This window comes from Caretta caretta, chromosome 1 (genome assembly GCF_965140235.1).
Source record: "Caretta caretta isolate rCarCar2 chromosome 1, rCarCar1.hap1, whole genome shotgun sequence".
NCBI classification, from domain to species: domain Eukaryota; kingdom Metazoa; phylum Chordata; order Testudines; family Cheloniidae; genus Caretta; species Caretta caretta.
Window position 1 is genome coordinate 343,797,280 of NC_134206.1, and position 12,690 is coordinate 343,809,969.

At 43.5% G+C, this 12,690-nt stretch overlaps 1 protein-coding gene across 2 annotated transcripts in view; it reads left to right on the plus strand.

Annotated features, from left to right (window-relative positions):
• Window positions 1-12,690, plus strand: part of SFMBT2 (Scm like with four mbt domains 2) — a 192,331-nt gene that overhangs the window by 163,876 nt on the left and 15,765 nt on the right. For both annotated transcript variants that reach the window (XM_048836655.2, XM_048836656.2), the window contains exons 16-17: window positions 1,825-1,934; window positions 12,230-12,405. In XM_048836655.2, the coding sequence (XP_048692612.2) occupies window positions 1,825-1,934; window positions 12,230-12,405 (286 nt within the window). The remainder of the gene's footprint in view (window positions 1-1,824; window positions 1,935-12,229; window positions 12,406-12,690) is intronic.

Genomic DNA, 12,690 nt, shown 5'->3' on the forward strand with positions numbered 1-12,690 from the left:
TTAGGTCTTTGAGGAAAGCCTGTCATTGTTTCAGAACCACCAGTGCGGTTGTGGTGGTGGTCGCAATGATGGGAGTGTCAGTGTGAACCGAGCACTGGTGTTCACATTGCTGTGTTTTCTGTACCTGCTGGAAGTGAAATGAGGGAGCTTTCACAAAAGAGGTGAGTGTTGTAGATGCAGCTATGCAGGCCAGCGAGGGTGGGAGCCCTTAAAAGGCCATTCGACTCCTATAGCTGTGAGTCACACAGGCCAGTGCCACTGATTGGCTGAGAACATATGGATTTGTCCTTTTTTTTTTTTTTTGGTTGGAAGGCAGTGTGAGCCACTGGGTAGGACACTAGATTAGGACTCAGGAGACTGGAGCTCTGTTCTTTGCTCTGCCACTAGCCTGCTAAGTGACTGTGGGCAAATTTGTGTCTCAGTTTCCCCATCTGTAAAATGGGGATAATGATCCCTTTCTCCCTTTGAGATCTGTAGGTGAAAAGCATGGTATAAGAACCTGGTGGTATTATTATTAGACCCTCTTTTGGGTATTTCTAAGTTCATTTCTTTTAACGAGCAATCTTGTGAAATCTACAAAGGTCAAATAACGAATTAATATCTTGCGTCCATTAATAAGCAAACCAAATTCAAATTATGCCTGCTTTACACTGTAATCTGCAGCATTCAGTGAAATTCATGACTGAAAAGTATCCAGCTTGGTTTCCAAAAATGTCGGCAAGCTCCCAAGACGAGGGCCCTACCAAATCCACGGTCCATTTTGGTCAATTTCATGGTCATAGGATTTTAAAAATCATAAATTTCATGATTACAGATATTTAAACCTGAAATGCCATGGTGTTGTAACTGTAGGGGTTCTGATCCAAAATGTTTTTGGGGGAGGGTCTCAAGGTTACTGCGGAGAGGTCATGGTATTGCCACCCTTACTTCTGCTGGCAACAGCGCTGCCTTCAGACCTGGGCAGCTGGAGAGCAGTGGCTTCTGGCCAGGAGCCCAGCTCTGAAGGCAGAGTCGCTGCCAGCAGCAGTGCAGAAGTAAGGATGGCATGGGATGGTGTTGCCACCCTAACTTCTGCGCTGCTGCCTTCAGGGCTCGGCCCTCGGTTAGCGGCCGTCACGCTCCGGCCACCGAGCTCTGAAGGCAGCAGCACAGAAGTAAGGGTGACAATACCGTGATCCCCCTAAAATAACCTTGCAACTCCCCCTGTAACCTCCTTTTGGGTCAAGACCCGCAGTTTGAGAAACACTGGTCTCCCCCATAAATCTGTATAGTATAGGGCAAAATTACACAAAAGACCAGATTTTATGGTTCATGACACGTTTTTCACGGCCGTGAATTTGGTAGGGCCCTACCCATGACTGGAAAGGATGCAGGAGATAATCTCTACTGTATGCTATTATGATATTATCAGCTTCTTTCTTGTAATAACGTCTGAAGCCGACCACTGTAGGGTGGGGGTGGGGAGTAGATATGCTTACAGTCAGTTGCAAATCTGTGAAGGATCAAGTGTGGGTGTTAAGTATAGCGTGTTAAAACCAACTCCCCCCCCCCCCCCCCCGCTACAGAATCATGTAAATACCATAGAATGTTAACATGCACATTGACAGCACCTGGATTATCTTTAAAGCACTTCTTAGATTGTAATCTCTATGGGGGCAGGGACTCCTGTCGTTGTGAATATATACAGTGATATGTACAGTGACTAGCACAAAGGGGCCTTGAGTCCGTTGGTGCCTCCAGGTGCTACGCGAGTGCACAGATGAGGATTGTGACTATGTGGTCGCTCTATTAAAGCTTTCAGTGTTTACTTTTGTCTTGCATTAGGTTCTTAGCATGGTAATCAACGCCGCTTACAAACCAGGGAGCGTTCTCCGAGAACTGCAGCTTGTAGAAGACCCGCAGTGGAATTTTCAGGAGGAAACACTCAAGGCAAAGTCAGTATTTCCAAGTGTTACCTACTCATTCATTTGCTGTCCATTTTGAATAAACAGAGCTGCTTGGAAAAACCAAAGGACATTTTCATGACATTTTTCATTTAGGGGTTTTTTCCCCAAAAAAATGTTTTGATTTTTTTTTTTAAATTTTTTGTACCAGTTCTATAGCAGTTTAAACATTGAAACAAAATGTTCTTGAATATTTCGTTTCACGTTGGTTTGGGGGATTTTGGGGAGCAGGGAAGATTTTGATAAAAAAAAATTAATCAAAATTTCCAATTTTAATCCCTTTTCAATCAGCTCTTTTGAGAAATACCTTGCAATGGGAAAACCAGATCGAAGTGTTGATTCAGCAAGTGCTGAGTTTTATGAAATGCTGTTTTGATGTAAACTTCATCTATTATTAAATGGTACTAATCCAATTTGTGGTCTCATAAAATAAAATAAATTTATTATTTTTAATCTCTAATTTAAGGGCCCTTTAGCAAAGAAAGCCATAACAAGAACCAGTGGTTGGAAGCTAAACCAGACAAATTCTGATAAGAAATTAGGCAGCATATATTTTTAACAGTATGTGTGATAAGCTATTGGAGCAAACTACAAAGGGAAGTAGTACATTCTCCATGTCTTGAAGTTTTCAAATCAGGACTAGATGCCTTTCTGGAAGATGATGATTAGCCAAACATATGTTACTGGGCTCAGTAATAACTGGGTAAAATTCTAAGGCCTGTGTTGTACAAGAGGTCAGACTAGATGATGTAATGGTCTCTCTTGACCTTAAAGTCTATGCATTTCTGCCTGTTTTATATAATAGTAGACAGTTGTTTGTATTCATCTGTTTCTCCCTCATTAGTATTGAACACTATTGTTATATGTATTGAAATAGTTGGTGCTGAAATACAGTGCTATGGTTTGCTATTGTATTGAATGTTTGGCCATACAGATTCCACGGTTGTTAGCTATTTTCTACTCAGACTGTGAGGTGTAGAATTTAGGACCTTTTACTCTAAAGTCGCTGAGCTTGTATCATTTGGCCCAAGGAAGAATCATGGTCAGAAAGGCAAAACTACTCAAAAGTCTTAGCTTTTTGTATTTCATTGTGAATTCAAGAAAGAAGTGGTTTTCTCACACAATTTTAATCTAAGGGAATAGGACTCTTTTATGGAGCAAAAATGAAACCTGTTTCAAATGAAGCTTGTGTTACATTGAAAATGCACAATATTTTTTGTATATTTACAACTGGAAAACATTCCCATCTCTCTGAAATTTTGCATCAGCTGGAATTTGGCAGATGCAAAATGTCAGAAAAAATACTTTTTTTTTTTCAAAATTCGGTAAAAAGAAAGATTTAAGCGGTTTGATTTTCATTGGTGCGTTGCTCCTGCAGTTCCTCCTGACATCAGTGGGTGATGCGAGTGCTCAGCACATCTGAAAACCAGGGTATGATTGTCCAGTTTTAGGGCCTGATCCTGTAAACATTTAAGCCTGTGAGAGACTTTGCCGCTGAATGGTCCCATTTGGAATCCAGTGGGATGACTCACTTGAGCAAAATTGCTCCCATGTAGAAGTATGTGCATAATCAGATCCTTAAAACAGGAGTAGTAGGACTTATAGGCCCTTTGAAATTCAGCCTGTAGAGGGTGACACAATGAAACATTTGAGCTGGACTGACATTCCTTCCACAAGATAGCAGTTGTGTCTTCTACACCCATCCATACACTAAGTGTACGGAATGCCATGGTCCAGATCTCATAAAAACACTGTCAGATTAAAGCCCCAAGAACCTGCAAACTAAGGGTTAGTCTACACTACCGCCCAACCTCGGCGCATCTGCTGAAGACACGCTACGGTGACAGGAGAGCACTCTCCCGTCGGCATAATTACTCCACCTCAACGAGAGCTGGAAGCTATGTCAGCGGGAGATGCTTTAAGTCGACGTAACCTGCGTCGCTCAGGGGAGTGGCTTTTCCACACCCCTGAGCGATGTATGTTACAATGCGGTAGTGTAGACAAGCCCCAAGACTGGTTTGATTTTGGTTTTGTTCATTTTGAGTTTGCTTGGGCTTCTGCCTATATTTCTATTGCATCTGGCTGAACAGAATCAAAACCAGACTCGTGAAATCAAAGGCCGCAGATTTCTGAAGGCGACGCACGACACGTTGCATCAGATATGACAGCCCATGCCACTTCTGAATCCTAAAGAGCTGCTCTGAGCGAGAGTATGTGTGTTTAAACCAAGTTTCAAGAACGCTGGACCACAATGGCATCTTCGAGCAGACTGCTAATGATGACAGCTCTGCAGCCAGCTGGAATGTTCGTGCTGTAGTGTGACATGTCCCGTCACCACCTTCCTTCTGATGTTAAATGACAACTCCTTAGATCTTGATGGTGTTGCTATTTGTCTTGGGGGAGAGGGAAACGAAGGCTGCCTTCCCACCAGCCTGAAAGCTGGCCGCCAGGAATAAATTAGCTCCGCAGCCGGGCAACCTGTATTCAGTTTACTCTGCTGTCAGCAGCGACCATCGTCACGGAATGAATTACAAGAGCCTTGCAAAGAAGACAGAGAATCTGGAGGGTCCAAGAGGATGCATGCACACAGTGAGATCAGTCACGCCCTACCCCCCATCAGTATTCCCTGACAATGGTGTGACAAGCTAGAAATGTCATGCCCGATCATAGAATCATAGAATATCAGGGTTGGAAGGGACCTCAGGAGGTCATCTAGTCCAACCCCCTGCTCAAAGCAGGACCAATCCCCAATTTTTGCCCCAAATGGCCCCCTCAAGGATTGAACTCACAACCCTGGGTTTAGCAGGCCAATGCTCAAACCACTGAGCTATCCCTCCCCCAAATCGCCTAAGCCCTCCATGCTCAGAATCCCTATGGGGGTCAACGGGAGCTGCCGGTGCTCAGTCGCCCTGATCATCAGGGGAAATATTTTCTGCTCTCGACAGGTTCTTATCTCCTGCACAGCACTGAAGTTAGAAGACAATGCTCTAAACCCCAAAGCGATTTAGTTCCTGTATAGGGTGCTGCAGCATCAGAAGTGGCTCAAAAGTCCAATTCTCATGCGACTGTCCTTGCCACAAATAATGCAGGCGTAAACAGCAGGGCCAGGAGATGAAGCCGGGGCACAATTGGCATTTGAGGTCTGCTGCCCTTTGCTTCCTCTCTCTCAGTCACTTCTCTTCAGCCGCTTTGATTCCCAGGTGCAGCACAGCCCTTTAGGGCAGCCTGTTGCTAGCCCCATCTTCCAAGCTTGTGTCACTGTTGAAAGTTTTCAAGTTCCTCTTACAAACATCCTTGAGCCTGGGCCTGGGTCAGCCTGGTGGCTTTGGAGCATTGTAGTAGCTGGGTGAATGTCAGGAAGAACTTTTGAGTAGCCTGAGCAGAGAGGAAGGATGGTCTTGGGGCTGTGCCACTTGGCAGAAATGCAGATGGGCTGACGTCAATTCCTACCTGTGCTACAGACTTCCTTGGGTTACATTGGTCAAGTCATTTAGTCTCTCTGTATGTCAGTTCCCCATCTGTAAAATAGCGGTAACAATCCTTCATTGCTCCATCCCATCTACTTACATTGCCAACTCTTCAGGTCAGGGACTGCGTTTCACTATGTGCATAGTGGGTGGGTCCTGATCTCCATTGGGGCATCTAGATATGATGGTAAAACATAGTAATAATAAACATTTCATCTCATAGAATCTGTGGAATTGTCCTCTGAGGAACGTAGTAGAAGCCCCATAGCATGGTAGATTTAAAGCCAAAGTGGACAAAACATGAATAAATTTACAGTGGGCAACAACCCTGCCTTGGCAGGGGGGTACACTAGACAGATCAAGTAGATCATATCTGTCTCTAGGTTCCATGCATGTCTGAATCAATAAAATATTTCATTCTAACATTCCATCAAAATGGGTTTTTAGAAGAGCAATTCTTAAAATAATTTGCTTTTGTTTAAATAATAATATAATTTTATCATAATATACTAATTTAGGGCCCAATTGTGGAACACTAACCCTGGTGAATGTAGTAAGATGAGTCCCTGAAACATAAACTCTTGTATTAGAGGCCCAGTCTGAGGACTGAAGCCTGAACCAAAGTACTTCCAGGCATTGCTAAGCAAAGGCTGGGCTGTGAGCCAGAGGCAGGCCCCACTCACAGAAGTTGGCAAGAAGAGAGCTGCTAGAAGCAGGTGCAGCCACACATAAATGCTAATGAGAGGAACTTATGCCAAGATGGCATCAGAACACTCCACAGAGATAACAAGGAACGGGCAGGTGCATCTTAAAGACAGGGTCAAAAGGACAACATGATGGATAGATTTGTTTGAACCAACATGTAACAGGAGAGAAGCAGCACCCTAATGAGTAACAAGGCTGCACCTCAATACATCAGGAGGGATGAGTAATCTGTTCTGCACCTGTATAAGAATAGGCCTGGAAGGGCACATCATCGTCCAGTCTAGGGGGCAGTGGAGTGTCCCGCCACTGACTTGAGCTGTGTCCGTTGCCGGGGGCACATATTCGTAGTATGTCTGGTAGAGTCTATAGGGAACTATTACTGTGCTTCGTTTGACAATAAACCTGGCTGGGTGCCTTCGTACCTTACTAAAGTCAGTGGTCTTTGGGGGTTCTCTCGGGGTCTGCTGTGTCAGCTATCTGCACAGAGCTGGGGTAGCACACAGAGGGAACACGCACGCAGCCGACTGTTATCATCATCGAACAAGAGCAGAGCACCACACCGGTAGCTACTGACAACAGTGAACACTTACTTATAGGAAAAATCCCATTGGTGCTCATGGAGTTACCAACTCAAATAAGTGTTCACCAATGTATGTACGGGTTCTGCAATCAGGGCTTTAATATTTCATGGGATTAGGTCAGCAATAATAATGTTATGATTAAAGATGCATGCAGTGTTGTTGTAAGCCATGGAGGTTCCAGGATATTAGAGAGATAAAGTAGGTGAGTTAATAGCTTTTATTGGGTCAACTTCTGCTGGTGAAGGAGACAAGCTTTTGAGATTAAACAGAGTTCTTCTGGTCTGGGAAATGTACTCCAAGCATCACAGCTAAATACAAAGTGGAACAGATTGTTTAGCATAAGGAGTTAAAACACACAGTAAGATGCCATTCAAGGTGGACAGTAAATATCTCTGTACTTGTAGGACAAAGGAGGGTTAGTCGTTATAGATTGTTGTAATGAGCCATAAATCTAGTGTCTCTGTTCAGTCCATGATTTTTAGTGTCTAGCAAAGTTATGAATTTAAGCTCCCAGGCTCGGCTCTTGAAAGCGTTGTGCAGGTTTCCTTTGAGGATGAGGACTGAGAGGTCAGACATAGAGTGATTTGTGAAAAATGTTCACTTCCGGGCGATAGGATGTCATTGTCTGTTACCATTTTTCTGCGTGAATTCATTCAGGAGCATCGCGATTGTCTCATTTCACCCATGTAATTATAGCTGCTTTTGGCTAAAATGTCTCATGCTGATTCTTAGCCCGACGGTGAATATTTTTCAGGGAAGTTTTTGATAACATTTCATTTGGCCATTTTTAAAATGATCCAGGGTGTGTAAAGTGCATATTGGGAAACGGCCTAGGTTGTTAGATAACTTTCAAATGATTAGAACCAGTTTCAAGCTACACCATCCACCTCTGTGAGGTCCCATGTGTGGGTCAGTAGCATTGTTTGGTCGCCTGAGGCTGCAGATAGATCAAATAGGACTGGCACAGAAGTGTAACCTCTCTCCATAACCATGATGAGGCCATGTCAGGAGTGCTCCCAGAGTGAATGCCAAGGCCCAGAGTGAATCCTGATTACGAGGAGTCTAAGATGTTGGTGGAAGATTAGATGCTGCTAGAGTAAGGTCATGGCCACATTTTCATTGATTTTGCCTACAAAGGGAGGCAGTAATTTGTGAGCTCATTGGCATCCAGGATTATTTATTTTTGGGAGAATTTGCTAGAAAAAATCCCACATGCTTCAAGGAGTCAGGATCTCGTATAGAAACATTGAAGGTTTATATCGGTAGCAGTCCCAGTCTGCGTTGGATTTCACCAGCCATGAAGGGCAGGGTCCAGTTCGTATTTAGTGGCTCAGAAGTTCTTCAGATCCGCTCATGCTGTATTTGTGAGAGCTGCGGTTTGTCTTAGGGATGGTGGGGGTTAGCCTGGGGTGTTTGTGGTGGGTACTTTGTGTCTGCAAGACACTCCCTCGTATTCAGTTGATTTTTTTTCAGTGAGGTAAGCAGTGAGTTCCTTGCTGAGGAAGGGGGCTGGGTCCAAGAACTGTTGAAGGAAATTCAAGTTTGCTAGTCAGTTGACTATTCAAAATAGCCCCAATGTTCAGTGGGACTATTGGCTGAATTCTGAAACGGTTAAGTGCTTTGAGTATTGCTGAGCGCTCCTGCTGTTTGAAATATCTATTTAGCACAAGGCTTTTCATGTCTTGGAGGATGCCTTAGCTTGTTTTTTCTAGTAAATTCTCCTATATGGGTCATTACTGTAGGGATCTTTGAAAATTCTTTTTCCTTTGGCTTTAGATGTAAAACAAGTAATTAGAAAAGCAAGATTGTTCAACTGAGCTTAATGCTACAGTTGATACTGCTGAACTTTAAAGCCTTACAGTGATCCCAGGTTATTAGTGCAGGATGCTTATTACTTAAAAGTAGCTGGCAAAATGAGATTCTTATCATGATGGAAAATATAATATCAATAACTGTAATATTTTTAATGGTACTAATGGAAAAATGGTTTTCTAACTGCAGCCAGTGTAGGTCTTTTCCTGAGGCTGTCAGAGGGTAGTTCAGATTACATTAATGACTTTAGTGTTAAAAGGTTTAAAGAGTGGTATGTATGGAAAATATTAATAAATCTTGTTTTACAGAGATACTGCCAAGACCAGAATCATGTTTAAAATTATATTCCATTTCTGTAGCCACTAAGAACAACTTGAGTCATCGAGACAGATTTAATTATAAAACTCACATTTGTATTTCCCCATCCATCCTGGGTCTTCATTCTTTGTATCTCACCTGGACAATGAAATGACTGGTCTGTTTTGTTTTTTTTTCCTTCTTGTTAGTTCCACCTTTTTGCTTTTGCAGGCCCTGTAGTACAGTGCTGTCCTCTTTGGGATCATAGCACCACAGGGCATGGTACCCATTTATGGATGAGCTTCTGCTGTTCTTACTCCTGTTAAGTGGTGCATGTGGGACTTTGAGCTCAAAGTGTTTAGTTTGTGAAAAAGAAGATGTGGAGCAGTGGTGTAGCAACAGAAAAAGAAGTGGTTGAAATAACCTAAACTCCCTATTTACCCAGTGAGAAGTGGATTAACTCAGTTTATCTGATGTTTACCCTTGACTACACTACTGATTAAGAGGTAACTTCATTTAAGGAATAGAAGTACCTTCACAAGGAGAAAATATCAGATGCTAAAGGGCTATTTAACCCAGTGGGAAAAGGTACAACAAGAATCAATGGCTGGAAGTTAAATCCAGATATATTCCAATTAGAAATAAGGTACAACTTTTTAACAGGGTTATTAACCATTGGAACAAAGTGCCAAGGGAAGTGGTAGATTCTCCATCACTTGATGTCTTCAAATCACGACTGGACTCCTTTCCAGAAAAGTTTCTTTAGCTAAGCACAGGTTATTGCAGCCCAACTCAGATGTAACTGGATGAAATTCTCTGGCCCAAGTTACACAGAAGATCAGACTAGATGATCTGATAGTCCCTTCTGGCCTTAAAGTCTATGCATCTATGAATTAAAGTTGGAAGAATTTGTCCCCTAGGAAGGACTGGTTTCTGTTGGTGTTATTTCCCATAGAATCATTTCTGTTCACATTAGGTTTTGTAGAACCTGTTTGAACCATGATTTCCTCTGCTCCCCCGGAAGTCATGCCATCTGTGCAATGGGACAGTAATGTCCTCTTACCTCTTGGGAGGGGAAAGGGAGTGTTTTTTCCATTTTGTACAGCATGCCTGTTGGAGTCTCTCGAGATGCATAAACAATCAGATCATTTGAAAACACATGAGAGTACTCATGAGTTAGGACCAGATTTTTAAAGGTATTTAGGCACTAACTCCCATTTAATTCAGAGGGAATTAGGTACCTAAAGTACAGTGACTGTAAAGCATTGTATCATTGCTAATTATACCCTAGCACCATTTGCAGTCAGCATAATAATGGGCAGTATCATTTGCACCTTGCTGACCCTTGATCACTTATTGTTATGTAAAAACAAAGATCAGATAATATTTAGTTTTCCCCCTAAATTGCCATTGAATAAAGGCCTCTGAGCATCACGGACACTGATAACTTGCAATGGTTCTGAGGCTCAGATCTTAAAGTACCTCCACATTTCCAGAACAGGATTGTGGTGGTTGGACTAAAGAAGAAAGTTATGCTTTAACAGGTACCCTCTGAGTTATGGCATAACTTTCAGTCTTAGAGTGATGGGTCATTTAAGGATGCCTCTCCTCACATCTGTCTGGTCATCTCTCCTTTATTCCACATCCCACTGTCCTTTCTTCACTCTGCTCCAAGTCTGCCTGGTAGCATCTGCCCTCCTGTTCAAGAGCTCCTGGCCCCAGTGCTGCTGTCACACATGCTGCCTGCGTCCCTTCTCCCATCCATCTTGGCTACAGTATCTTTGCTCTTCATCAGTTCCAGTCCAGTGAGCTCTTTTTACTTTTCTCTCCTCTGCAAATATTTATAGGACCAAACCACTGCTCTACCATGCGTTCGCTCAAGTGTCTCTCCTGCTGCCATTAGGCACACTGTGTAAGACGTGCTTTAAAAACCGGTATCTCACGGTTTACACTAGCTTTTACGCTGCTATTTAATAAATTATGTGGACAAGTGGTTTTTCAAAGTTCACCGCTCCAGTATATTACACAAGGTATGGAAGTCTACCTTCCTTCAGCCATTTATTGCACAAAAATGCTCTATATAAAACACCATAACGAAAGATTTAAGAGCACATGATTTAGGGCTAACCTCTGCCTTATGAATCTGAGCTCCGAATATTCCCCTAGGAATTCCAGGCACTTAGGCCTCTCCAAAGCCCAAAGAAATGAATGGAAAGGCACCCATGCACTTCAATGGGCTTTGGAAGAAGCACAGAGAAGAAAGGCAGAATACTGGAGGCAGAGTCCATAGCAAAGATCTGAGAGCTGAATTTTTCTTCTAACATTTACTCTTCTCCACTCATGGCAAAATACTTAGGCCCAGATTCTCAAAGGTATTTAGGCACCCAGCTCCCATGATTCCAATGGGAGCAAGGTGCCTAAATATCTTCGAGGATCTGGATCTTTGGGGGCCTGATCCTAACGCTCGTGAAGTCATTGGAAAGGTTCCTGTTGACTTCAGTGGGTTTTGGGACAGGCCCCTCAGGTACTGAACGAGCCTTTTAAATTATGGCACAATGAAGAACACCAGAAAATAAACAAAGTCAAACCCATCACAGTAAAAAGCCACATGATGTGGTATTACTAAACGGGGTACCTACCACCCAGACAAACAGTGATTCAGAGTGAAAACCTCTTGGAAGATGGAGCTTCAGGATGAAAGTAGAAATGGATGGTCTCAGACAGAGGTCCAGCAGGAGCAATCTCTGCACCCTGTGGCTACCACTGTAGAATCTTGTTCAGTGCTGGCCCCCCTAAAAGACAGGTGACCCCAGAGAGCACCTACCCACGCAGAGGAGGCTTGTGAAGCAGGTCTCAGCTAGGCCCATGAATTGACATTTCTTCAGAAAGCCGCCCAGTGCTTGCAACTGTACCACCATAAGTCCGTACTGCTCACGGCTCTTTACCGCCTGTCAGCATGCCAGGCAGAGATGGTAATCCTGGGCCCATGGGTCTGCAGACTGGGAGTGTGCAGAACCATAGAATAAAACGCAATGCAATATAGCATCCCCATTGACAGCTCCCACAGTTGTGACCTTGCTGTCATCTTGTACTCTCTTCTCTCCCACCTTCTCCCCAAACAGCCAGTCTTCCGATGCCCTAAACCCACAGCTCCAAACCTTGTCCACCCTGTGGTCTCTCTGACCTTGAGTACTGTAACCTTCCCCGCCAGCTTTACTGCATCCTGCCTTTCCTCATTTTAGTGTATCTGAAATACAATTGTTACAACCAGGATGTCTTAATTCTGCTCTTCAGTACATTGGTCGTCCCCCCGCCCCAAAGTCAGTGAGAGGATCATCTACGTTATAGAGGGCAGAACTGGGTTTATAGCATCCACTGTTCTTACTTCATTAGTTATGTGTGATCTTGCAATATTCTTTCCTAGATACAGAGGGAAAACGTACAGGGCAACAGTCAAGATTGTGCGAACATCTGATCAAGTGGCAGATTTCTGCAGAAGAGTCTGTGCAAAACTGGAGTGCTGTCCAAATTTGTTTAGCCCTGTGCTGGTCGCTGAAGTCTGCCCTGAGAACTGCTCCATTCATACCAAAACGAAGTACAGTGAGTATCAGCCAAACTATTGCTCTGTTGCTAGAAAGGAATCAGAGCCGTGGGAGGATGTTCATGATATAGTCATAAAAATAAATGTAATTTGATACCTACCTTTCTTTCTTTCTTACCTGTAGCATAAGATATTGCAAATAGTAACACCAATGCAGCAAAATGCAGCATGTCCTTTGGGCTGAGATCACTGATTGGTTCTCAGCACCCTAGGCCTGCACTCTCTAGCACAGGGAACTGAGCACTCACCAGGTCACCCTGCAACCAAGCCAGACAGACCCACAG